A 27,250-nucleotide genomic window follows, 5' to 3' on the forward strand; every position below is an offset into this window, starting at 1 on the left:
TGACCCAAGCCATGGTGTTTTCAGTTGCCTCTTATGCACGTGAAAGCTGGACGAGTAATAAAGACCAAAGAAGAGTTAATTGATACCTTTGAATTGTGGTGTTGGCGAAGAATATTGAATATACCATGGACTGCCAAAAGAACAAACAAAGCCGTCTTGGAAGAAGCACAACCAGGATGCTCCTTGTGGAAACAAGGATGGTAAGGCTATGTCTTACATACTTTGGACATGTTATCAGGAGGGATCAGTCCCTGGAGAAAGGATATCATGCTTGGTAAAGTAGAGGGTCAGAGAAAAATAGGAAGACCCTCAAAGAGATGGATTGACGCTGTGGCTACAACAATGGGCTTAAGCATGACAACGATTGTGAGGATGGTGTAGGACTGGGCAGTGTTTTGTTCTGTTATACATGGGGTCACTATGAGTCGGAACCGACTCAATAGTGCCTAACAACAACTACTCTAGGCATTGTTCATACAATAGGATTGAGAATGTATTTAAAGGCCCTGGGTATGGTACATAGTCAGCTCTTAATAAATGTAAGCTATTACTCTAATTTCTTTTTTAATTACTCTAATTATGGAGCCCTGGTGGCACAGTGGTTAAAATGCTCAGCTGCTAACCGTAAGGCCCTAGTTCCAGACCTGCCAGCTGCTCTGTGGGAGAAAGATGTGGCAGCCTGGTTCTGTAAAGATTTACAGCCTTGAAAACCCTTTTGGGCATCTCTGTTTTGTCCTGTAGGGTTGCTATGAGCTGGACTCTCAATGGCAGTGAGATTACTGTAATTGGGGGTGGAGGGAGTTAAAGAATGAGAAGACGTTGTTGCTGTCATCGCTGTTGGGTGCTATGATATGATACGTGCCAGATGTTATAGGGAAAAATTGCCATTCAAGCTCAAGAGACAGAAAGAATTAAAGCCTAAGGATACAGTGTTTTCAGAAGAATTAAGACCCCGGGAAGTCAGCTGACTAAACATTTAGCATACATTTCTGGAATAGATGTAATTCCTGTCCGCAATCTTGTTTCATTTTTTTTTTCTTTGTTCTACTTTAAATTTATGCTAGCATATATTCTGTGTATTTATGACATCATGAATTCTGTTCTAAGATAGAATGTATACATTTTTTAAACTGTAGGTTTTATTTCCTGTTCTGTCTGATATACCTCTCCAATAGGTGCCAAAAAGTACAGATAGTACAACGCATAGGCACCCCGAGGACCTGCCCACCCATGAAAGCACAGGCCATCATGACCATGAAAAAAGCCAGAGCACCGCAGCCCCAGATGTGGCGACTGGTCACTCCATGGGTAAGAAAACCAGTCACCTCAATAGGGCTTGACCTTCTTTTGTGTAATTAATGCATTCTAAAAATTCATAAACAAATGTAATAGTAGGGGACATATTGGAATGCAAGAGTGAATTCCAAACCAAGCTTTTAATTTGGTAGATTCACAATTTGATTTATTGGGTTGCTAAGAGCTGAACAGTTCTCTCTACTTTGATGACGAATAAGAATAATGCTCCCACGGGGCCAAGTTAAATAGCTACTGATGTCATGCTGCCGAATTAGCTGATCCTAAGCTAATAAAGGAAACCCTGGTGGCATATTGGTTAAGAACCACAGCTGCTAACCAAAAGATTGGTGGTTCGAATCTACCACATGCTCCTTGGAAACCCTATGGGGCAGTTCTACTCTGTCCTATAAGATCACTATGAGTCAGAATCAACTCGACAGCAATGGGTTTGGTTTTTTTGGAAGCTAATAAAGTGCTATGGGGAGAATTTTCTGCTGATACCCAAGAGCATAAAACTCAGCCAACCTACATAGCTTTTAAGAGATTCAACACTAATATTTGGAAACCCTGGTGGCGTAGTGGTTAAGTGCTGTGGCTGCCAACCAAAGGGTTGGCAGTTCAAATCCACCAGGCGCTCCTTGGGAACTCTATGGGGCAGTTCTACTCTGTCTTATAGGATCGTTATGCGTCAAAATCGACTCGACAGCACTGGGTTTGGGTTTTTGGTATACTAATATTTACCATCTTACATTGAGGTCAAGTCTGTATACATGGAATAAGAATCTATTCTAAACCAGGATTTTGGACAGTTTCATGTTTCACAGTGTGTATGGACCACCTTGTTAGGGAAAGTTAGTTAGAGGACTTTGGGTCTTTGCCATTATTACAAGATTCAGACTGTCACTGATGAGAAAGAGCAAAGACCATTGTCATGACAACTTAGCAATGGAAAGAGATAGCTTCCTATATTGAGGAGCTTTCTTCATTAAGAAAAATGTGAGTGTTTTGGATGAAAAAAATTATGCCTTATTTTGCGGTAGATGGTGTGACAGGAAAGGAACTAACCCTCCAATGACTACAACGAGTGCTTGCCAACTTGAGCAATTGTATATAAATCATTTTATCTAGGTCTCATGTTTCCATCTCTAAAATGGAAGTAAACATAAAGGCTTTGTTTGAAGCAATGGTTCCCAATTTTGGTTGTACATATGGCCCACCTAGAAAGTTATGCTTTATTGTTCAATATACATTTCCAGGCCCAAACCCCAATCTCTTCTTAAAAACTCTGTAGCACTTCTGAGGATTCAGAAAGTACTTCATCAAGTCCTTTGAAAAAAAAGCCCAAGATGCTAAAGAAAGGATGAACATTTAAAAACCAGAGAGAACCAAAAAAGTTCTAAGTAAGAAAAGAATAATATGTGATCATTAGAAAGCACTTCAAGGATTTGGAGAAGGATTGCTCATTGTTAACTTGGGTTAACAGCTCATTGGCAGCAGAAAATGGAACGCTCTAAGGTGAAGGCTCTTTTTACCATACCAGACTGCCTCTCTTCCTTTTCCTTACAAAGATTTGCAGTTGCCTGGGAAATACTCATGGTTAGTCTCCTGCCCCATTGTATCACAAAATGTGATCTTGACATTGGCACATTTCCACTTCACATAACAGTATTCCAAGAAGGTTTTTCTTTAAAAAAAAAAAAAAAAATTGTGGTTAAAAAAATATATATAAAAAACATCTTTCATCTTAACCTGTTGTACGTGTATAATTCAGTGATATTAGTTACATTCCACCATGTTGCGTAACCGTCACAGCTGTTTCCAAATTTTTTCATTACCCTTCACATCTCAGGAAGTTTTTGCTTGTGAGTTAACAGGGTAATTATAAGTACTCAGTTTTTTAAGAGGTAATCTTATTAGGGTAGCAGATGTCAAGCTTTCCCATGAAATAGCCAAGTACGATGACGTCCACATGTGTGACATGTTTCTGTGATCACAGTCAGTGTAACTGAGAGGAGCTAGGGAGGAAGGGACTAATTAGCTCTAATTCAGTAACAAATGTTCCACAAATGTACTTTATTTTTGGTCATACATTTTCTAACCCATGGTGTCATTGATGGCGATAAATAGTGTGTTAACCAAACCCAAACTCCTTGCCATCGAGTCAGTTACGACTCATAGCAACCCTGTCCATAGGGTTTCCAAGGCTGTAATCTTTGTGGAAGCAGACCGCCACATCTTTTTCCCATGGAGCAATGGTGGGTTTGAACAGTCACCCTTTCAGTTAGCAGCTGAGTGTTTTAGTCATGTTAAACCAAACCAAAAAAACTTGTTGCTGTCGAGTTGATTCCGACTCAGAGCAACCCTATAGGACAGAGTAGAACTGCCCCATAGTTAGTTTCCAAGGAGCGCCTGGTGGATTCCAACTGCCGGCCTTTTGGTTAGCAGCTGGAGCACTTAAGCATTGCACCACATGGGTTTGGTGAATCATGTGAAGACCCCAGAATTGGCAGCCATCGTGTTATCAAATGGTTAACCTATCTCTGTGGATAGTCAGCACGAGGAGATAGCATTTTGGGAGTGGATTCAGTGACATCTTTGTTATAGGCAGACCTCAAATCCAGCAGTCTCGCAACCACTTTGTGATAGGATAGGACAGGCAGCTAGAACTCCATGTAAATGTTCTAGAGCTGTGAGTTCCACTCATGCAGGGATAGGTGGGTTCTGGAACCCCTACCTTGGGCCATCTTAAGGCATGTTATTTTAAGGAGAGCCTAGGTGCAAAGGGGATGGCTTATTTCATACCCAGTCATTAGAGAAAAAGTGAGCATTTTTTAGTTGATTGTTGGCTGGTATTACCTTTGAATAGGAAAGCTACTGGTTAGCTGTGGTATTTTGCAGGTAGTAAACCAATTGATGAGGAGCCCTGGTGGTGTAGTAGTTAAGCCCTTGGCAGCCAACTGAAAGGTTATCAGTTCAAATCCACCACTTGCTCCACAGGAGAAAGATGTGGCAGTCTGCTTCTGTAAAGATTTACAGCCTAGGAAACACTATGGGGCTGTACTCTGTCCTATAGGGTCACTATGAATCAGAATCGATTATTTTTTAAAAACAAGTTTTAGGGAAGGGCCTGATTGACTTACTTCTTTCCATGCTCTCATTAAATTAAGGCATCTTGACTTTTTTCTCCATCTGTAAGCCAGGTAAACAACCACCATCCAGAGGAACTAAGAATTAACACACAGAGGTTACTGGGAGAAACAAAACAATAAAAACATTTACTTTATTTATGTGAAGTTATCCAAAAGAAATCACAATGGAGAATATTCACGTAATAACTGTTGAACTAAGTTTGACCACAGATAATAGAAATTATAAAATAACAGTGGCATAAACACAAGGGTGTATTTTCTCGTTCAACTTAAACAAAAAAGAAAACCTCGACTCATGCCCATTCCATGTATGTCAGTAAAACTGCTCTGTAGCGTTTTTTAAAAATTGTTCTTTAGGTGCAAGTTTACAGCTCAAGTTAATTTCTCATACAAATTTGTGCACATATTGTTATGACACTAGTTGCAATCCCTATAATGTGACAGCACACTCCTCCTCTCCACCCTGGTTTTCCCATGTCCATCCACCCAGCTCCTGTCCCTACCTGCCTTCTCATTCTGCCTCTGGACAGGAGCCGCCCACTGGGTGTAAGAAGCACGCTCCTCAGGAGTATTATGTTTTATTGTTCAGTCTATTCTTTGTCTAAAGAGTGGGCTTCAGGAATGGTTTTAGTTCTGGGTTAACAGAGCATCGGGGGGCCATGTCTTTGAGGGTTCCTCCAGTCTCAGTGAGACCATTAAGCCTGGTCTTTTTATGTGAATTTGAGTTTTGGTCCACACTTTTCTCCCACTGTGTCAGAGACTCTCTGTTGTGTTCCCTGTCAGCGTGGTCATTGGTGGTAGCCAGGTATCATCTAGTTCTTCTGGTCTCTGGTTGATGGAGTCTCTAGTTTATATGGCTTTTTTGTCTATTGGGTTAATCTTTTCCCTGTGTCTTTGGTATTCCTCATTCTCTTCTGCTTCAAGTGGATTGGGACCAATTGATGCTTCTCAGATGGCCGCTTGCAAGCATCTGTAGCATTTTCAATGGCTGATTTTTTGGGGGAAGTAGATCATCAAGCCTGAGGCACCTATGAGTGGACTCAAACCTTCAACCTTTTGGTTAACAGCCAAACTTGTTAACTGTGTGTACCACCCAGGGACTTGTTATTAACCAAATCAGGAAGTAAGTTTATTTGAACTTTGAGATGAATTCCTAAGTAACCGAATCAGGAAGATGCATGGAATGGCTATTGCACACACAAGTCAACAGTCTTGATCATATCTTCCAAGACTAGAATATTATTTTCAAAATAAACTTTCTTTATACAAGGGCATTCAAGCAGACAGTGTGTGAGTTTTCCATGATTTTGACCTTGGGCTAAGAACCAACAGCGCTGGATCATTTTTGTTACCATAGCCCCTGAACCTTTTGACCATTTGTTTGAGACCTCTGTAGCTCAGTTTTCTCCACCCTGCCTTCTAACGTGAATGAGAAAAGAGTAATGTAAACAAAAGCATGATGAACCCACAGAGTGAAGAAAAGTTCGCAATTCAATAATAATTATTATGAAGACCAGTATCATGTCAGAACTGGCTTAAAAATCCCCTGATCCAATTTATTTAAGAAATTACCCTGTTTGCTTCTGTTTTACTACCTTCCTCTTAGGGTAACTTTATCTTTTGCCAATTGTTAAATTATAGTTATTAAATCCTAACAGTTTTATATCATTACATCTCTCTTTACAGAGAAAATGGGTGGAGAAACACAGACAACAGTAGAGAAAGGTAGGCTACATTTTGGTATCAAAATATTCCTGTTGGAGTTTAAAAAAAAAAAAAAAGTTTATTTGAACCTAACTTTTTTAAATGGAGTACATTCACTCTTGGATTGTAGGAATAGGAGCAGAACAGAGAACCTGAAGAGATCAGATTTCAAAACCTTTTTTTAAAGAGAGAAAAGGGAATTTCCTGTATTTGAAAATAAGCAAACCACAGATGAGTTGATTCACTTAATGACAGCTATGGTGAATGGCTGCATATCACAATTTATTGTTACCAAGGATGAAAAAAACAAAACAAACCAAAGGTATTGCCGTCGAGTTGATTCTGACTCCTAGCAACCCTACGGGACAGAGTAGAACTGCCTCATAGGGTTTCCAAGGAGCCGAGTGACTGGTAGATTGAAACTGCTGACCTTCTGGTTAGCAGCCGAGCCCTTAACCACTGTGCCACCAGGGCTCCAAGAATGAAAATAGGGGCTAATTTAACAGCTGTACAGAAACACTACCCAGCGCTTGATATACCCTGAAACCCAGAAATCTGTCCATGCGTAAGATGGGATTGGAAGTTTCTCCTGTTTGTAAGTCATTTTCACTGGATATAAGAGAAACAGCGTAGAACATTATTGGTTGTCTATAAGTAGGACAGTGATGTTGTTTACATACGGCATGTCTTACCATAGATGTATTGTTTATCTGGGGTTCATGCCCTTTCTCTCTCTCTCTCTCTCATTCAGATGGTTTGGCAACAGCGACCCTGATTGGAATCATAATCGGAGTCTTAGTAGCCATTGGTCTCATTGGTGGGATCATCTTTGTGGTTGTGCGAAAAATGTCAGGAAGGTACTCGTAAGTAAATAACTTACACTGCTGTAACCTTTGTTACAAACCTTTGAACTAGTAGAAACCTCCATATAAAGGTCATGTTAACAAATCCCCTAACTCTGAAGTTTTCGCAGTAGAACAGAGGTCTCCTTGGGCATGTAAGTTTCCAAGGAAGAAACTCAAAGCCAGAGATGGCTGTTAAGTTGACTTCTATTGAGCAAGACCACATTTGATCTCTTGGCTTAACTTGAAGCCCAAACCAAGTTTCACCTTGCCACCTCATCACTCTGCCACCAGCCATCAGAAGTAGGTGGTTTCCAGAAAATCACCTGTTTGCAGAGCCAGGGTCCCGTTGTGATGAGGAATTCCATTGATAATGGAGTCCTTCATTTAGATCTTTCTTCTGCTTCTTTCTGCACATACACACCCTAGCATTGACTATTGGTGAGGGGAAGGCATCCTTCTCTTTATTAAGATTCCTTAGTAATTCAGAACAAACTCATAGCCACAGAAAAGCTTTTTTAAAAAATTTCTTTTGGGAAGATGATATAAGATGGGAAGTGGGGAAGAGGACAAATGATCTACAACTGGAGGCTGGGAAACACTGCTGAAGGATGTTAGAGCTGCAGTTGTATGATGTTTGGAAATGGCTGGGACTCTGGTCCTGGCTGTGTGAAGACTAATCTTGGAGGAGGAATGGGACAGAGAAAGGGGAGAACAACACTAGGTTCCAGAATTGGGAGAAGACGGACAATAGGAACAATGACTCATGGGATTACTATTCACAATGCCAGTAAAATAACTGACAGTGACCTCTGTCTTTGTTTTCAGGCCCTAAAGAGCTGAAGAATCATGCCCTTCTGTCAACAGCTTAAAAAAGAGAGAGTTTCCTATTTCCACCCCCATCCCTGAGCCTGAAAGGGAAGATGACCCATGGAAATGCCGCCCGCCTCGCTCTAAATCCATGATGATCCCTCCACCAGCCAAAAGTAACCGAAGGAAAAATAAATGCACAAGACTCACTCCTCTAAGCATTACGCCTTCTGGAACTCTTTTAAGATAAATGTTGTAATGGGATTTAAAAGACAAAATGCATGGAAAGCGGAACAAAACTTTGTAAGTGAATTTGTAACTAAAATAGACCATATAATTTAATCCATGTTAGAAACTATAACTCTTGTTATTGTTAAAATGAAGAGGAATCTGGAAGTATTTATTCCAATGAAGTACTTGGGTCTAGCGCTTTGTCAGTAAGTGGCACCAGCATTTTGCAATTTCTCATCTGTTGAAATGCATACATTTCATTCTAGTTTATATCTTCTGGTTTCTAAAGTTTTGATTTGATGTGAATAATCAATTAGAAAATCCCAACTTGGATAATATGGAATGAGCAACTGCCTTTAGCTGATTCAGATAAATCATTTCAAAGGCATCCATTGTTGATCATAAACAGGAAGTCTACTTTGGGGAAGACATTTTGTTTGTTACCACAAGGCCACCAGGCAGCCTCTAGGTTGCCTTCTCCAGTGATGACTTGATGATTCAAGGTTTGCTCCTACTTGGCTCCTCTGCTTCCCTCCAATGACGGCCTCTCTCTTTGCCATGACTCAAGGCATTCAGATTGGCTGTGTTGTTCTAGAATGTGGTGCCAAGGAGGCTGCCCTGTGGTGCCAATGGCTCAAGTATTCAGAAACCAAGAACTATGTCAGTGCCCAAAATAAAAAAGCCCTCTGTATGCCACTGATGCTAGAAATCGAACCTGCCAGCTTTCTAATTTTTTCTGCCTCAGAGGAAAGATATGGGAAGAGAAAACAACCTTGTGTAATAATTGATTTTTAAACTGCTGGATTTAAAGATGTAATTAAAAAAGAAAAAAATGCCTAGTCTTCATGATATACCACATATTTCTATGGAGCCACATTAAAAAGATCAAAATAAAGGAGTCCAAGGAACTATTTGTCTCTGCATCATCTAACTTGGCACAGCTCTTCCCATAGATCCATTGAATTTGTTTGCCTAAACCATGAGTTTTCATACTGAGCAGATGCTCTGTCAGGATTGTGGTTATGCAATTCTGATATCCTGTAAACTTGTAAAAGAGTTTATAAAACAGGAAGAAGTAAACTGTCAGTCGGAAGCACAGCCTGTTCCTCCTGTTTTGTGGCGTGATGTGTGGATGTTATTTTAAACAGTGTGCCCCTGTATTACCCAAATCCATCTGGCCCATCAGCCCAGGTTCCATGTTTGAGCATCAGCTAATTAAGAGAAGGAATTTTTAAGAGCTGTCTGAGCTTCACTTCGTCGTTCATTTTCCTGAACGGAAGTTAGGAAGAGTGACTATTCTTTCCTGTCCTTTTTCCCCCTCACTGTGAAAAATAATTGTCTGCCCCAAGTCATACACTGGACCCAGTGCCTGCTGGGACAGGACTGTGGGTTTCTTGATCATGACTGTGTTGATGCTCAATGCAGTGTAGACATGTTTTCAAATAAAAAAAAATGATTGTGTATAACAACGAGTTGGACCTTTGATTGGAAAACTATCAAGTCTGGATCGTGGCTTGAGAGCATCTCCAGAAAAGATTACAAATTGTGTAAAGGTCTTCCCCTTGACTTGATTGGGAGTGAATTATACACGGTAATTGGAAATCAATCCATGGGAGGTAAATGTAACTATACCTTTCGCCTAGGCATCTGCCAAAGTAGAGGTTAAAGTCAAGCTGAGGAATGGGGTGGGAAGACAAGCGGCGTCTTGGGACTTCTTTTGCTGCCTACAGTCCTAAAGGCTCAACAGGGTTTTGCCTGCCTCCTAATTTCTCTCCATTGGAGGGAGTAGCTTCCCTTTGCTTCTACTGGTTCTTCCTGGGACTGTGGCCTGACCTTGGTGTCTAGGGTTTAGCTGTCCACAAGCAAACCTCCACGGAGGTGTAATCTCTGGGAGGGGAGCTCCAGGTGACTGGGGGCCTGGGAAGCATCTCTCCAGAGTTCCTGTTGCTGGGACATCCCTCTGCTCCTTGGCCCTCAACTACAAATGCTCTGCCCGACCCTCTTTGGAGGCCCTCTTTGGAGACTACTGGGTCCAGGCAGCTCAGCCCTTGATGTTATCAGGATCTGCTATTCCTCCCCATCCTCATTCCTCAATGTGGAGTCCAGTACAAAACCCTGGGCCCTCCCCTTGCCAACCCTATCACCCATTCATAAAGGTTGGGTCCTAGGAGCAGGAGAGCCAGTAGGAGCATGACTTGCTCATAATAATAAAGACCCAGTTTTTGTTAAATCAGGATTTTTAAATTTGCCAGAAGTTGGGAATCCCGGGTACCTGGTTGCCAAGTGGTGATGCATAGTAGAAAAGACGAGGATTTGAGTTTTGTACTACCGTTAACAGCTTGTTATGGGTTAAATTGTGTCATGCCAAAAATAGATTGAAATCTTAGTCCCCAGTACCTGTGAAATATAACCTTATTTGGAAATAGCATCTTTGTAGATGTAATTAAGCTAATGTGAGATTATACAGGAGTAGGGTGGCCCTAATCGAATATGAGTGGTGTCCTTATAAAAAGAAAAGACATGGAGGGGGAAGATGCCACATGAAGATAGAGGCAGATTGGAGTGATGCTACCATAAGCCAGGGAACACTTGGGGCTACCAGAAGCAGAAAGAGACAAGGTCAGTTTTCCCCTAGAGCGTTCAGTGGCTGACACCCTGAATTCAAACTTCAAGCCCCCAGACCTGTGTGAGAATAAATTCTTGTTTTAAGCCACCCAATTTGTGGTCCTTTGTTATAGTAACCACAGGAAACAAATACTTAGCTGTAACCCCTTGGGCAAATTACTTCTTTGGGCTACAGCTTCTTCATAAGACCTTCTGTGAGATCTTCCACAATGCATTCATTTTCTAGCAGAAAACTAACCACGTCTACCTAGCCCCCAAAGACTCTGGAAGAGAATGGGACCGTCAGACATGTCAAAGATAGATTTATATTCCATTATATGCTGCCCCCAGGAGATGATTGGAAGTGAACGAATCTGCCAAGAGTACTGGAAGCTTAAGGAAATAGCTCTATCCACGCTTCTATCAGAGATGGCTGGGGACCAGACAGTGCTGAGTGAACTGTCGGGGCTGTATTAAAGCTTTGTTTGCAACCCCTGTTCCTTTTTCTTTCAACGTGGAGAAGCAATTGAAAATCAGGACTTAGTTCTGCCTTGTGTGCCACCTTCAAGAATTTTTTTTAATATTTCAAACTTTTTGTGAAAGTATACACAGCAAAATAGGGTCCCAGTCAACAACTTCTACACACATTGTTCTGTGACGTTGATTACATTCTTCATTTTTGTGTCACCATCAGCATTCTCATTTCCATTCTAGTTGTTCCACTCGCATTAATTTTGTCTCACTACCACCCCCGCCCAAGGTTCTCATCTATTCTTTAGAGTAACTGTTGTCCACTTGGAAACCCTGGTGGCATGGTGGTTAAGTGCTACGGCTGGTAACCAAAGGGTCGGCAGTTTGAATCCGCCAGGCACTCCTTGGGAACTCCATGGGGCAGTTCTGCTCTGTCCTATAGGGTCGCTATGAGTCGGAATTGACTCGACAGCACTGGGTTTGGTTTTGGTTTTTTGGCTGTCCATTTGGCCTCATGAATAATTTTTAAGAGTGGAGTTCTCAAGGGTGAAATTCTTACTTGTTGAGCTAATCTGCTATTTGGCTAAAAGGTGATTTCAGGGGATAGTTTCTGTTCAAGGTTTAAAGAATATTTCAGGACAATAGTCTTCAGTCTCAGTGGGTCCGGTAAGTCTGGATTCCTTGAGAATTTGAAGCTCTATTCCATATTTTTTTCCCCTTTCTATCAGGATTCACCTATTGAGACCCTGATCAGAAGGGTACTGATAGCCGGTCACCATCCTTGTTCTGGTCTCAAGGTAGAGGAGCCCTTGTTCCTGGAGGCAGTTAGTCACATATAAGGATCTGCTTTTATGAGCAGAAAGAGCAAGTCACTAACTGAATCCCTTGCTGTCTCCACTTTTAATTTATATTGGTGTTAAGAGCATGGGGCCACTGTGACAGGTGCTTTGATGGGGGATGATGCATATTCTGAAGTTAAAACTTTGGTAATTAAAAGTCCAGCAAAAGGAGAATTTCCCTGGAACAGGTGGATATTAACACATATGCCTCGAATGCAGTCATCTACTTGGGGCAAGAACCAGAGGGTTCGTCTTTCCTTCAAAGACCATGCTATGAATTGAATTGAGTCCCCTCACAGGATAATGTTGAAATCCTAACCCCTAGTAGCTGTGGACGTGACCTTGTTTGGAAGTAAGGTCTTTGAAGATGTTATCAGTCAACATGAGGCCCTACTGGAGTAGGGTAGGTCCCAATCCAACATGTTGCTAGGTGCTGATTCCAGCTCATAGCAACCCAGTGTGACAGTAGAACAGCCCCCATAGTTTTCTAGGCTGTAATCTTTACAGGAGCGGACCACCAGGTCTTTATCCTGCAGATCCGCTGGGTGGGTTCGAAACGCGAACTTTTTGGTTAGCAGCTGAGCACTTAAACCACTGCACCACCTGGGTTCCTGATCCAATATGAGTGGTGTCTTTATAAAAGGGGAGAAGAAAACCATGTGAAGAGGGAGGCAGAGATTGAAAAATTCCAGCTGAAGCTAAGGAACACCTGGAGCTACCTGAAGCTGTGCGAGATAAGAAAGGATCTTTCCTAGAGCCTTCAAAGAGCACGGCTGTGCTGACACCCTGAATTCTGACTTCTAGCCTCCAGAACTACGAGGCAATACGTTTCTGTCATTGTAAACCACCCGCTTTGTGGTAATACGGCAACCCTAGGAAGCTAACCTAGACTGCATTTCTCTACCTGAAGCTTAAAATCAGGTTAGAATGGATGGTAGACCCCAGGTTTTGAAATGCAGTAAATATAAATTACCTAACTATGGTTACTGGTCAACAATGCAGAAGAAATTTTTTTTTTAAATCTTGGTGTTGGAGAGTGAAGATTATACCACTCAGCTGAATGAGATCTGTGGGCCCTGCTTATATGTATGTGCCTGAGACAGGCAAAGTGCCAGACTGAATTCACACAACATTGTCCCTCAGCACTGTGGTGCTCTCTGGGGACCATTTGAACTGACAACGATACAATGCACCACATGCTGTTTCTATACCCAAGAGCTGGCTTCAGGCCACGGCACAGATGGCTCTGTACATGGTCCTGAGGCCTTGTTCTCCATGTGATCTTTCCTATCTTCCTCTCCTGTTGCCTCGAACTTCCCACTGATGCAAACCTTTGAGAAAATACCCCATGTTGGTCACACAGGGGGATTATTAGCAATTGGTTCTGAAGGCAATGATTACCCTCTGGATGTTGTTGTTTTTAGGTGCCATTGAGTAGATTTTCAACTCATAGCGACTCTATGTGACAGAGTGGAACTGCCCCATAGGGTCCTTTTGGCTGTAATCTTTATGAAGGCAGATTGCTAAGCCTTTCTCCCACATTCCAACTGCCAACCTTTTGGTTAATAGCCAAGAGATTAACCCTTGCGCCTCCTTCTCTGGATATTAGTGAAGTAATAAAAGGATGCCTGAAACCTGTGTTTATATAACCCAAGCCCCTTTCAGTGCCCCATGTATAACCTCAGGAAGGTGCAAGAATGTTCTAACTGCAGGAGAAGGTTGAACTTTTCCTTTGTTGCCCCTCTGCCGAGTTACCTGTAAGTGAGGCTGCAGCTGTGAATGGCACAGGGTGAACTGGAAAGGCAGTGTGTCGGGTGGATGTTTTACCAGCAAGATCCAGGTACAAAAGACACCTACTTGGGTGGACAAAGATATACACTCTGTTGTGGGACAGGAAAAATCTTCTTTTGTTCGTTTTTTTATTCAACAGACATTTATTCTCAAGCCCAGTTCTAGGTGATCCCCAGTACAGCGAACAAAAGACAAAAATCTCTGCCGGCATGGAGCTGACATTCGAGTGTGGGAGACAGATTGTACCCAAAATAAACAGATAAATCATAGAGTATGTGGGAAATTAGAGGGCGGCAAAGGCTATGGAAGGAGCCCTGTGGCCCAATGGTTAAGCGCTTGGCTGCTAACCAAAAGGTTACTGGTTCAAACCCACACAGCAGCTCCGCAGGAGAAAGACCTGGTGACCTGCTCCTGTAAAGGTCACATAGGGTCCCTATGAGTTGAAAATTGACTCAAAGGCACCTAACAACAGCAACAACAAAGGGTGTGGAGAAAAACACAGAGGGAAGGGAAAGAGGAAGTCCTGGGTTGGAGGAGTTGCAACGCTGAATCAGATGGCCAGGGAAGGCCTCACTGAGAAGGTGAGATTTGGGTAAAGCCCTTAAACGAGGGAGTGAGCCAAATGGGTATCTGTGGGAAAGGCATTCTGGGCAAAAGGAGCAGCCAAGGCCTGAGGCAGGAGCATGCTTGGTGTGTTTTAAGGATCGCAAGGAAGCTTGGAAGCCTGGAGAAGAGTGAGCAGAGGCGAGAAAGGTAGGAGATGATCCCAGAGACGGAGGAGCCCTTGTAGATAGAGACCTATTAGAAGAGTTTAAGCAGATGAGTGACATGCTCTGACTTACATTTCAATAATCACTTGCTTCTGGTTGGGAGCTGACCAGTTAAAAGGCCAGCGTGATAATCTGGGCCAGAGACGATAGCAGCTCAGACCAGGCAGTAGTAGTAGAAGTGGTGTGAAGTGGTCTGGTTCTGGTTATGTATTCTGTTGAGTACAGCCAACAGAATTATCTGATGGATTGGATATGGGATTTGAGAAAAACAAGTCAAGGACAACTCCAAGGGTTTAGACCTAAGCAACTGGAAGAATAGAGTTGCCATCAAATGAAAAGGGGAGGGTTGTAATGTTGCGGATCCAGGAGAGAAGGCAAGAGTCCCACATTGAACATGTAGAACCTGAGATGTCTGTTAGATATCCAGAAACCCTGGTGGTGTAGTGGTTAAGAGCTACGGTTGCTAACCAAAAGGTCGGCAGTGGAGGTGTCCAGCAGGCAGCTGGGCATACACCTCTGGAGCTTAAATGAGAAACCTGGCTAGAGACATAAATTTGGGAGTTGTCAGTACTTAAAACTATGAGATCACCACGAGCGTGACTATAAATAGAAACAGATAAGTCTAAGATCTGAGCATCAATACATCTGAAGTTTAAGAGATCAGGGATATGTGAACCAAAAAAACCCATTGCAATCAAATTGATTCTGACTCATAGCAACCCTATTAAAAACACCAAACCCACTGCCGTTGAGTTGATTCTGACTCGTAGTGACTCTTTAGGACAGAGTAGAACTGCCCCACGGGGTTTCCAAGGAGGGGCTGGTGGATTTGGACTGCCGACATTTTGGTTAGCAGCCAAAATCTTAACCACTGCACCACCAGAGACCAATAAAGGAGACTTCCACCATAGCCTGGATGAAATACGTCTCGGAATAAGCCATTTCACTTTGTTCTACACCTTCTAAACCATAACCTTTTAAATAGTAATGCAGCTCCTCCAGAAGCTTAATACTGTGAGGGTGTACCCTCAATTTGTTGTTGTGTTTAGGTGCTGTCCAGTTGGTTCTGATTCCCAGAGACCCTATGTACAGCAGAGTGAAACACTGGGTGGTCCTGCACCATCCTCACAACTGTTGCTATGTTTGAGTCCATTGTTGCAGCCACTGTGTCAGCCTATCTCACTGAGGGTCTTCATCTCCTTCTACTTTACCAAGTATGATGTCCTTCTCCAAGGACTGATCCCTCCTGATAATATGTCCAAAGTATGTGAGATGAAGTCTCACCACCTTCCCTTCTAGGGAGCATTCTGGCTGTACCTCTTCCAAGACAACTCTCAATAATGGGCATAAATATTTCAATCACTGGAAATAAGTATCACTTGTTGAAAATTACTAAACTGGTATTTGGGGTTATAAATCAGTTCCTTATGAGTTTGATTGGCATGAGTCAGGCCCCAGAACTCTGGACACTCTGTGCAATTAACATTTTAGAACTATGACTCTGGAGGACCAGATCTTTACAGACAACCTGGATGCTGCTGTGTTGGGAATCCAGTTCTCTTCCTTAGACAGCACTTCTAAGTCCCAACTATAATGGTGCCATGGGACCTTCCATGGTCTGTCTTCCACCCACCTCATTGAATTGCTCTGGCCAAGCTTCCAAATGGCCTCCCATTTGGTCTGTCCTTATTAAACATTGGCAGCAATTAGCCCTGTTGACCCCCTTTTTAAAGTTGTCTTCCCTCCCTTGGTTTGTATTACATGCTACCATATTGGTTGTCCTTCCTGGCTCTCTGCTTGCTGCTCCACTAGCTCTTTTCTTGGGTTCACTTCACCATCTCTCCTTGCAGGCATACATAAGGCATACCTTCCATTTCTTTTTTTAGTCTCTGCCTTGGAGATTGCATCTACTCTCACAGCTTCAACAATCATAAGCTCCAGGAGGGCAGGAGTTGATTCTGTTCACTGCTGCATCCTCAGTCCCTGGAGCAGTGCCTGGCATGTAGCAAGCCATCAGGTCCTCTCTCACCTGTCCCTTTACATGGACACTACCACCCCTGTGGTTCACATCCTTGAGAAAACCTAATCATTGCAAAGTTAAACACTCACTTGCAGTCTCTTTCCCCTCTAATCTGATCTGCATTCTTCCAGTGGGATCTTCCTAAAACATCTTTTTTACACATGTCACTACCACATTCTAAGAAGACGTCAAAGGCTTCCCACAAAATAGCTTGATGGTCAAGGCTTCTATACTTTATCGTAGGACCTGTATCACATTTGTACACACAGTGTATTAGCATGGAAAGAACATCACTCTAGACCCAGGTTGCTAGGGCTTTGGTTGCATGATCTGCTGATTCCAGTGTGACCTTGGGGAGCTTACTTAACATTTTTTGTGTTGTTAAGCTCCTTTGATTGCAAGGGACCAAGACTCACTCAGGACCTCATGCACTGCTGTGTGTGGTATAGATACACGTGAAATGAGGGAGACAAATCCCTCGGGAATCCCCAAGCATCTGCAGAGCTTGGCCTCAAGGAACTGAGAGTTTCCTAAACAGTGCTGAGGTTTAGGTTTTCTTGATGCTTGGATCACTGTTCTGGAAGTTTTCATTTGCTCATCTGGATCTATTCTCCGTCTTTCCCACCTGATTTTGTGCTCCAGGAGGCTGACCTGAATGAACAACATCAACCATGCTATGCTGTCCTTCCCTCTGGATTCTGGTTCGGTTTGGCCAACAGGTGATCAGAGGGCAAGAGAAGAGATGGGCTTGGGTATTTCTTCCTCCAGCTCTTTCCCTGTCAGGCCATGTGTTAGCAATGCTTGTTTTTTCTCTACAAAAGGTTACAGCTCCTATTGAACAGCCCTTTCCTACAGCTACAGGTCTCAGCATGTTCTAGTAACCATTCTCTCCCCTTGCTTTAAACCTATGGGTATTAAGGGCTTCCCGTGGTTGCTAGTCCCTAGATGCTTCACCAGGTCTTATTGGTTTTCTTGACCCTTGTCTTAGTTTCCTGGTGCCACTATAACAAGAATACCACAAGCGCCTAGGTTTAAAAAATAGAAATTTATTTTCCCACAGCTCTGGAGCTAAAAGTCCAAATCAGGGTCTTGGCCACATAGATTCCTTCCTTGTTGGTAGCCCCAGGTGTTCCTTTGTTCTTGACGATTCTTACGTGGAGTCCATCTTTGCAAGGACATGCTCAAACCTGTGTCTGACCTGCTTTTTTTATAACTCAAGAAGTGATTAGGCCACTGATGTAGCCCCATTAACATAACAAAGCCCTATTTCCAAACAGGATTACATCTACAGGTGTAGGAGTTAGAATTCTGGCACATATTTTGGGGGGTCACAATTCAATTCATAACAACTGTACATATAAGTTACCAATTGCCATTGAGTCAATTCTGACTCATAGTGACGCCATGTGGGTCAGAGTTGAATCGTTCTCCACCGGGTTTTTAATGACTGATTTTTTGGAAGTGGGTCACTAGGCCTTTCTTCCAAGGCAGCTCTGGGTGGACTGGAACCTCCAACATTTCAGTTAGCAGTCGAGCACATTAACCATTTGTACCAGGCGGGGACTCCTAACCCTGCACATTGTTGCTAGCTGCTGTTGAGCCAGCCCCTGACTTATGGCAACCCCACGCACATAACCTCCAAAACCAAACCCATTGCAGTCGAGTCGTTTCCGACTCACAGTGACCCTGTAGGACAGAGAAGGACCTCCCCACAGAGGTTCCAAGGAATGCTTGGTGGATTCGAACTGCTGACCTTTTGGTTAGCTGCTGAACTCTTAACCACTATGCCACCAGGTTTCCCCCATGCATGCACACAGGTCTTATTAAATAGCCTGTTCATCCATGTCTGTTTCATCACTCTTTTGAGGGTGCCACATATTTCCTGCTGGGACTATGACTGCTACAGTCATATGGGAATTTGTTGATTTCCAACATTAGGGTGATTTAGCTCCTCATTTTTCCTCCCTCTGTGGTTCCTGCCACTACCAACCAACAAACTGATTCTCTATGCTGGGCATCTCTACTTCATGGCTTCTGCTTGTTTATAACCTCCACGAACTCGCTGCTTAAATCATTGACCAGTAAGTTTCCCTCTGCCTCAGTGGCCTCTCTGTGTATTCTCAAAGCTTTAGTTTGTGCTGCCAGTGGACTGATTCACTCTATATTCCCAAGACTTCTGAGGTCCAAGAGAATCTGGTTGGCCTGGCCATTCACCATTGTCTTTGCTGGTCAGAGCTCTCTGTGCAGGCCACGTAGGTGACTGACTGCTGTGGAGATCCCCATAAGTCAGTTTCCCATTCTTTGTTGGTAGGGGTTGATGGTAGAAGGAAGAGCATGGGAAAATCATCTGTGTCTGAGCGTTATTTATTTCCCACCTGAAAAAATGTGGAAAACAATGCCTACATCATAGAGCTGTTATCAGCCTTAATGAATGGTTAGTGCCAGTCTGAAAACACCATAACTACTCAATAATTAGCAGCAATTATCCCAACGACCACTTTTTACTTCTCTTATTATTGTCTTATTTACTTTCATAACATCCTTATGAAGTAGGCAGGGCAGAGATTATCCCCATTTTACAGATGAAGAAATGGAAGTTCAAGAGGTGCCTAAAATTACACAGTTAGGTAATGCTCAAAGCACAGCCAGAGAGCAATGTCTCAACTCATTCCGTGGTCTTCCTTTGTTTAGTTCACACGTCATCTTTAAAATCGATTTTCTGTCTATCTGCCCAAAAGTAGGGCATTTAGAAGACAGTTTCTTCAACCAATGGAAAACAGAGAACTTATATATTTTTTAATTTTTATTGTGCTTTAAGTGAAAGTTTATAAATCAAGTCAGTCCCTCACAAAAACTTACATATGCCTTGCTATATACTCCGAATTTCGTCAGCTCCCTCCCTCCACTCTCTCTTTTCATGTCCATTTTGCCAGCTTCTAACCCCCTCTACCCTCTCATCTCCCCTCCAGGTGGGAGATGCCAACATAGTCTCAAGTGTCCACCTGATCCAAGAAGCTCACTCCTCACCAGCATCCCTCTCCAGCCCACTGGGAACTTATTTTAAACACAGAAAAATATAGAGAATAATGGTAAAGCCCCATCACCCATCACCTAGCTACAGTGAATCCTAATGTTTTCTCATGCTGTGCGTGTGTGCATAAAGCCAACCAGTAGCTGAGTTGCCTCTGACTCATGGCAACCTCATGTGTGTCAGAGTAGAACTGTGCTCCATAGAGTTTTCAATGGCTGATTTTTTGGAGGTAGATTGCCAGGCTTTTCTTTCCAGGTGCCTCTGGGTGGACTCAAACCTCCAACATTTCAGTTAGCAGCCAGATGTGTTAACCATCTGTTCCACATAGGGAATATATATATATATATATACACACACACACACATATATACACACACACATATATATATATAAATATATAAAACCAAAAAAAAAAAAAAAAAACAAACCCACTGCCGTTGAGTCGATTCCGACTCATAGCGACCCTATAGGACAGGGTAGAACTGCCCCATAGAGTTTCCAAGGAGTGCCTGGCGGATTTGAACTGCCGACCTCTTGGTTAGCAGCCGTAGCACTTAACCACTACGCCACCAGGGTTTCCATATATATATATATATATATATATAGGGCAGTTCTACCATGTCCTATAGGGTTGTTGTGACTCAGAAATCGACTCAATGGCAGTGGGTTTGTTTTTTTTTTTGGTGTATATGTGTATGTGTGTGTATATGTGTATGCATATGTGTATATATATACATATATAACACAAATGGTTAAGTGCTCAACTACTAGCCAGAAGGTTGGTGCCTCAAACCCATCCAGAGGGCCTCTGAAGACAGGCCTGGTGATTTACTTCTGAAAAGTCACAGCCTTGAAAACCCTATGGAGCACAATTCTACTCTGCACACATGAGTCACCACAAGTCAGAATATACCCAACAGCAACTAAAAACAACATATATGTGTGTGTGTGTATATATACATACCTATTTTTTTTTTAGAAATAAAAACTTGTACATCTTGGCCCTTAAGTACCCTCCTAACATCAGTTCCTTCCTACTCCCCTCCACAGAGAGAGACTACTCTCCTGAATCTAATGGGTTTCATTTTGAAACACGCATATTTTTCTGCTGTTACTATTTCATAAGTATGCATCCATAAACAAGATACAGCATTACTGTGCAAGGTCTCAAATTTTATACATAGGCATCATTCTCTGTGACTTACTTTCCCTATCCACATTATGCTTTTGAGATTTCTCCTTGAGGATGCACTTAGTTTTACTATAAAAAACTCACCAAAATGGCTGGTGTATAGTATTAGGTCAAGAACATTCCACCATTTGGCATCCCTGGGTGGCACAAAGAGTTAAGTGCTCAGCTACTAATCAAAAGGTTGATAGTTCAAACCCACCCAGGGGCACCTCAGAAGAAAGGCCTGGAGATCTGCTTCTGAAAAGTCATAGCCATTGAAAACCTTGTGCCCAATTCTACTCTGAAACATATGGAGTTGCCATGAGTTGAAACTGATTTTATGTCAATTGGTTTATACTTCTATTTACTTATCCTTTTTTTCCGTTGATGGATACTTAACAAGTTTCTAAATTTTTGAATTCTAAACGATACTGTAAAAAATAGAATCATAATGAAACAGCTTCCATTTTTCTAGGGACCAAGAGTTTTTCTCTAGGGAAAATAAAATTTAAACTGAGTTAAATTTTTGGATATTTAAATATTCAGTCTAGCGTAAGGGTTACTTGGCATCTGATAAACATGACACTCATAGAAAAAAGGTCTAAATTAAGTGGCTTTACCTCAACAACAAAAAGACAAATAATCTGATTAAAAAATGGGCAAAGGATATGGACAGACACTTCACCAAAGAAGACATTCAGGCAGCTAACAGACACGTGAGGAAGTACTCGAGATCATTAGCCATTACAGAAATGCAAATCCAAACCACAGTGAGATACCATCTCACCCAACATTTCTGTCATGAATCAAAAAAACAGTAAATAACAAATATTGGAGAGGCTGTGGGGAGATTGGAACTCTTATGCACTGCTGGTGGGAATTCAAAATGTTACAACCGTTTTTGAAAACAATATGGCACTTCCTTAAAAAGCTAGAAGTAGAAATACTGTATGATCCAGCAATCCCACTCCTAGGAATATATCCTAGAGAAATAAGAGCCGTCACAATAGAGGGTCCTGGATAGTGCTGGAGAAAAATATAGAAAAAAATTCTTTCACACACACACACAAAAATCCAGACTTACTGGTCTGAACACAATTGGAGAAACCTTGAGAGTATAGCCCCAGTACACCCTTTTAACTCAGTACTGAAGTCATTCCTGAGGTTCACCCTTCAGCCAAAAATTAGATAGGCCCATAAAACAAAACGAGACTAAATGGGCACTCACCCTAGGGGCAAGGACAAGAAGGTAGGAGGGGACAGGAAAGCTGGTAATAGGAAACCCAAGGTGGAGAAGGGAGAGTGTTGACAAGTCATGGGGTTGACAACAAATGTCACAAAACAGTACGTGTATTGTTTAATGAGAAACTACTTTGTTCTGTGAACCTTCATCTAGAGTACAATAAAAAATAAATACATTTAGTGGATTTAAGTGACCAATAACTTCACAATGATACTTTTTCTCTATCCATTTCTTTTCTTTCATACTGTCAACCTGATTTCACTTTTTTCTATATGATAACGTTTGAATAAAATATATTTATTGCTTTCAAAAAAATTATAGAAATGTGTTATCTACACTCAGTGAAAACTTTTTTTTGGCTCATTAATTATTTCTAATAAAAATACAACTTAGTAAATTTCAAAGTCAGCATTTTTTAAAAGTAGATAATTTATCAGAAATTGGAGATTTTCTTAATATACAGAAGAAAACAAATTTAAGGATGTAAAATTGGTTCCTGAGAGAAATCTGCTGTGAGCAGAAGCCAAAGATTTAGAAAGAAAATGGCAGTAATTGAAAGATTTCATGATAGGCCTTGTCTTAGTTATATAGTATGCCATAACAAGTGGATGGTTTTAGCAAAGAGAAATTTATTCTCTTATAGTCTAGGAGGCTGTAAGTCTGAATTCCAGGTGCCAGCTCCAGGAAAGTCTCTCTCTCTGTGTCAGCTCTAAGGGAAGGTCCTTGTCATCTATCTTCCCCTGGTCTAGGAGCTTCTCAGCACAGGAACCCCGAGTTCAAAGGACACACTCTGCTCCTGGTGCTATTTTCTTGGTGGTATGAGATACCCTCCCTCTCTCTCTGCTCACTTCTCTTTTATATCTCAAAAGAGATTGACTGAAGATACAACCTAATCTTGTAGATTGAGTCTTGCATCATCATTCTCTAATCCTGATTCATTAACATCATAGAGGTAGGATTTATAACTGATAGGAAAATCACATCAGATAACAACATGGTGGACAATTACACAATACTGGGAATCATGGCCTAGCCAAGTTGACACACATTTTTGGGGAACGCGATTCAATCCATAACAGGCAGCATCTCTGAAAGAAAAAGAATGGCTAGGCACACAAATTTAGATTCAACATGTTTCCTCTTAAAAAAAAAAAATTGCTGTTGAGTCGATTCCAACTCATAGCAACTCCATGGGACAGAAATGAGGAATATGCCTGGTATAGATCATTTTCATGTATCATTTTATAAGATCATTTTTAGAAAGCAATTTGTGCCAACCCCATCTGTAGTGGATTGAATGTTGGCCCTTCAAAAATATGTCCAAGTCCCAACTCCTGTACCTGTGATGTGACCTTATTTGGCAAAAGGGTCTTTGAAGATGTAACCAAGTTAAGAATCTCCAAATAAGCTCATCTTGGATTAAACAAATGAGCCCTAAGTGCAATGAGAAGCGTCCTCATAAAAAGAGAAGACAGAGACAGTTGAAGAAAGACCAGACAAGAAGGCCATTGAAGACGGAGGCAGAGATTGGACTGATGTTGCGACAAGCCAAGAAATGCCTGGAGCCACCAGAAGCTGGGAGAATTCTTCCCTAGAGCCTTCAGAGGGAGCGTGGTCCCTGAAATGTGGAAGGATAAATTTCTGTTGTTTTAAGTCACTCAGTTTGTGGTAATTTGTTATGGCAAGCCACAGGAAATGAATCCACCACCTGAGTAACCCATCTGCCAGGGCAACTCCCCACTGCCCACCCAGCCTGGCCCATATGGACAACAATGACCTCTTCAGCTTTGACCTTGAGCCATGCCCTTAATTCTTTCAAACAATGGATTGGCAGCCACGGTGCTTCCTTTGTGACAGGCAGATGTTACAAGACCTTTCCCGACTGTCATTCCAATTTCTCACTCATGTTGGAGGAGTCCATGGTGAAAGAAATGTGGCCTAGAACAATAGGCAAAGCCAGCCCTTTGAATGACGAATGAACTACAAAGGTAGACCAGCTGCACTAAATTCTCCACCCTCCCCCGTGACTAACCCTGAAATGCCTTTGTTACTCAACACTCGCTGGAGTGGTCAGAAGCACCTGAGTGTGAGTAAAACCCCTAAGTCTATTTAGTGATCATTCGGTGTCTCCTGTGAGTCAGGCACTGTGTCATAGACATTTGCAATGAGATGTAATTATGCTAATGATTCCAAAGTATGCCAGTAAAAAAACTTCCTTCAGGTCTGTGATTAAAGGAGATACTGTGGTGTCTGAGGAGTATTTTTTATTCTTGCATTTCCAATGAGACTAACAGATAAATAGAACCAACGGGATATATATGTATATATTCACACACACATACGCACCCACATTCATAATGGCTTATACTTTGCTACTGAACGAAAAGATGGCAGTTTAAACCCACCCAGTGGTACTATGGAAGAAAGACTTGACAATTTGCTCCTGTAAAGATCACAGCCAAAAAAAAAAAAAACCTTATGGAACTCAGTTCTACCCTGTAACACATGGTGTCATCACGAGTTGGAATCAACTCTATGGCAATGGGTTTTGTTGTTGTGTTTTTTATATGCATATCTATATAGATAAAGGTTAAAAAAAAGAATTAACTCATAAGATTGTAAATCCACCCACTGCCTTCGAGTCAATTCGATTCCGACCCATAGCGACCCTATAGGACAGAGTAGAACTGCCCCATAGAGTTTCCAAGGAGTGCCTGGTGGATTTGAACTGCCGACCCTTTGGTTAGCAGCCGTAGTACTTAACCACTATGCCACCAGGGATTCCGCGTGAGATTGTAGGGGTTGGGAAATACAAAATCCAGAGGGCAAGTGTGGCAGGCTGGAAACTCTGGCAGGATTACTATGTTACAGTCTTGAGGCAGAATTCCTTCTTCTCTGGGGAACTTTACTTTTTGCTCTTAAGGCCTTCAACTGGTTGGATGAGTTCCACCCATATTGTTGAAAGTAATCCCCTTTACTTAGGGTCAACTGATTGTAAATGTTAATCACATCGACAAAACTTGTTCACGGCAACTTTTAGACTACTTTTGACCAAACGACTGGGCACCACAGCACAGCTAGTGGATACAAAATTCACCACCACAGATGGTGTTTACATATTGCTCTCAGGTAGCTGAAAACACAGCAACACAATTTCAGAGATGGCAATGGCAAAACTTAGAACTGTTTTGGCACGCTCCCACCTCCCTTTTGTTCACTTGTCTCCCCCAGGTTCCTGGTCTGAGAGACATTGCCATGAGGCCTGTCCCCAGCAGGCTGCCCACTGACCCATCTGTGGGGAAAATCCTATGGAATAGGCAGAACACGAGGTCAAGCGTAGGAAGGCCTGGCTTGCAGGCCACACACAGCACATTACCTCTCTCTTCCCTCATCTGTAAAATAGAAATAATAGCATAGTCCAGCCCAGCTCCTCAGACTGTATCTACAGCAAAGAAGAAAGTGCTTGTGAAAATATTTTATGAATTAAAAGCAATACACAGCAGCAATAGGAGTTACTGTCTATTTGGCAACAATCATGTCCAGGTCTTCTGCTAGGTTTTCTACACCCATTACATTCAATCCTACGATAACTCTGAAATGGAGACATTACTATTGCTCTTTTACATGTGGGGAAGCCAACAGCCTGAGAGTTTGAATTACCTAGGCCACCCAATAGAAGGTGAAGGAACCAGGGTCCCAAAGTCCGTGGCTCTTTCACTGTGCCCCACCTGGATTGGATTCCTGGCCAGTGCGCCTCATGTGGGCCCACCACCCGTCTGTCAGTGGAGGCTTGCATATTGCTATGATGCTGAACAGATTGCAGTAAAGCTGCCAGACTAAGATAAACTAGGAAGACAGGCCTGATAATATGCTCCTGAAAATTAGCCGGTGAAAACCCTACAGATTACAATGGTCTGATCATGGGGATGGCACAGGACTGTTAGCACTTTGTTCCATTGTGCTTGGGGTCGCCATGAGTTGGAGGGCCGACCTGATGGCAGCTAAGAACAACATCTGCAGAGGTCACCCTTTCAGATGAATTATTATATCTAGTCTAGAGAAATACATTTAAAAAATTTGAGAATCAAAGGAATGGCACCAATGGTGGAATTTAAAGCATTTGGGCAGGTGATAAAAGATATTTTGAAAAGCAGCCCTGCTTGAGTCTCTGGAATTATACCATGGAAATGGCCACTCCCTTCCTGGAGACTCTTCAATGTCTATGTCACGGATGTGGGATATGGCTTAATGCTGTCCCACTCTTCGTTGTGGTTCAACCAGCAGCTATCACCTCTGCTGTATACTAACAACAAGTTGTTGCTATTGTGTGTACATCAAAGATGCTCTCATTTTCCTTATTTGGTGGGTATGGAATGACTTTTCCAGGAGGGATCTGACAACAAAAGGTGTGGGGGAGGTGAGCTCAGTTTGCCAGTTTGGGGGCTCAGGTTCCATTAACCCTTCACCAGCCCAGTGGCCAATATCATAATAATCTGCATTTCCCAAGGCTCCACAAGGCATGCAAGAAGCAGGCTTCTACATGGGCCAGGGTCAGGGTTAGGCGTGTAAGGGAGGCTAGAGACATAAAAAGCTTGATCCTCACATTCAGGGCTTATGATCTAGTTCAGGGAAGTAACAATAAGGTACCAAACAACAGCAAAAAAAAAAAAAAAAAAACCAAACTCAGTGCTGTTGAATCAATTCCGACTCATAGCGACCCTATAGGACAGGGTAGAACTGCCCCATACAGTTTCCAAGGAGCGCCTGGTGGATTCGAACTGCCTACCCTTTGTTTAGCAGCTGTAGCACTTAACCACTACGCCACCAGGGTTTCCAACAATAAAGTAAGACAGTGCTAAATTGTATTACACTGACCAAAAATTTTCACAACATAATCCCTTGTAGTAAAAACTCTGTAAGCACTCACTCATAATACAGTATTAGGTTGGACCATATGAAGTTGTCATTTGTGTAGGTCAAAAAAGGTCAAATAATGATGATTTCACATTGTGCAATCCAATATATGTTTATAAATTGTATATATATGGATCTCTGCCATTTACATAATAAAAATTTTTGTTGCCATTAGTTGCTGTCTGATTCATAGTGATCCTGTGTACAACAGAACAAAGTGTTGCTGTCTTCATGATGGTCGAGGTTTGAGACTATTGTTGCAAATATTGTAGTGCCTTCCAATCTAGGCGCTCATCTTCCAGCACTATGTAGGACAATATTCTATCGTGGTCTATAGAGGGCTTTTTCTGTTTGTTTGTTCTTA

At 42.2% G+C, this 27,250-nt stretch overlaps 1 protein-coding gene across 3 annotated transcripts in view; it reads left to right on the forward strand.

Annotated features, from left to right (window-relative positions):
• The window catches only part of PDPN (podoplanin), a 42,657-nt gene extending 33,527 nt beyond the window's left edge, over positions 1 to 9,130 (forward strand). Inside the window, exons 3-6 of one of the 3 annotated variants that reach the window (XM_010593105.3) lie at positions 1,176 to 1,308; positions 6,132 to 6,170; positions 6,901 to 7,006; positions 7,820 to 9,130. In XM_010593105.3, coding sequence (XP_010591407.1) covers positions 1,176 to 1,308; positions 6,132 to 6,170; positions 6,901 to 7,006; positions 7,820 to 7,826 — 285 coding nt within the window. In that variant the 3' untranslated portion in view covers positions 7,827 to 9,130. Of the gene's footprint in view, positions 1 to 1,175; positions 1,309 to 6,131; positions 6,171 to 6,900; positions 7,013 to 7,819 lie in introns of all 3 variants that reach the window. The other 2 variants (XM_010593104.3, XM_010593106.3) reach the window with 2 other exon arrangements.
• Positions 9,131 to 27,250: the final 18,120 nt, after the last annotated feature.

This window comes from Loxodonta africana, chromosome 3 (genome assembly GCF_030014295.1).
Source record: "Loxodonta africana isolate mLoxAfr1 chromosome 3, mLoxAfr1.hap2, whole genome shotgun sequence".
NCBI lineage: Eukaryota > Metazoa > Chordata > Mammalia > Proboscidea > Elephantidae > Loxodonta > Loxodonta africana.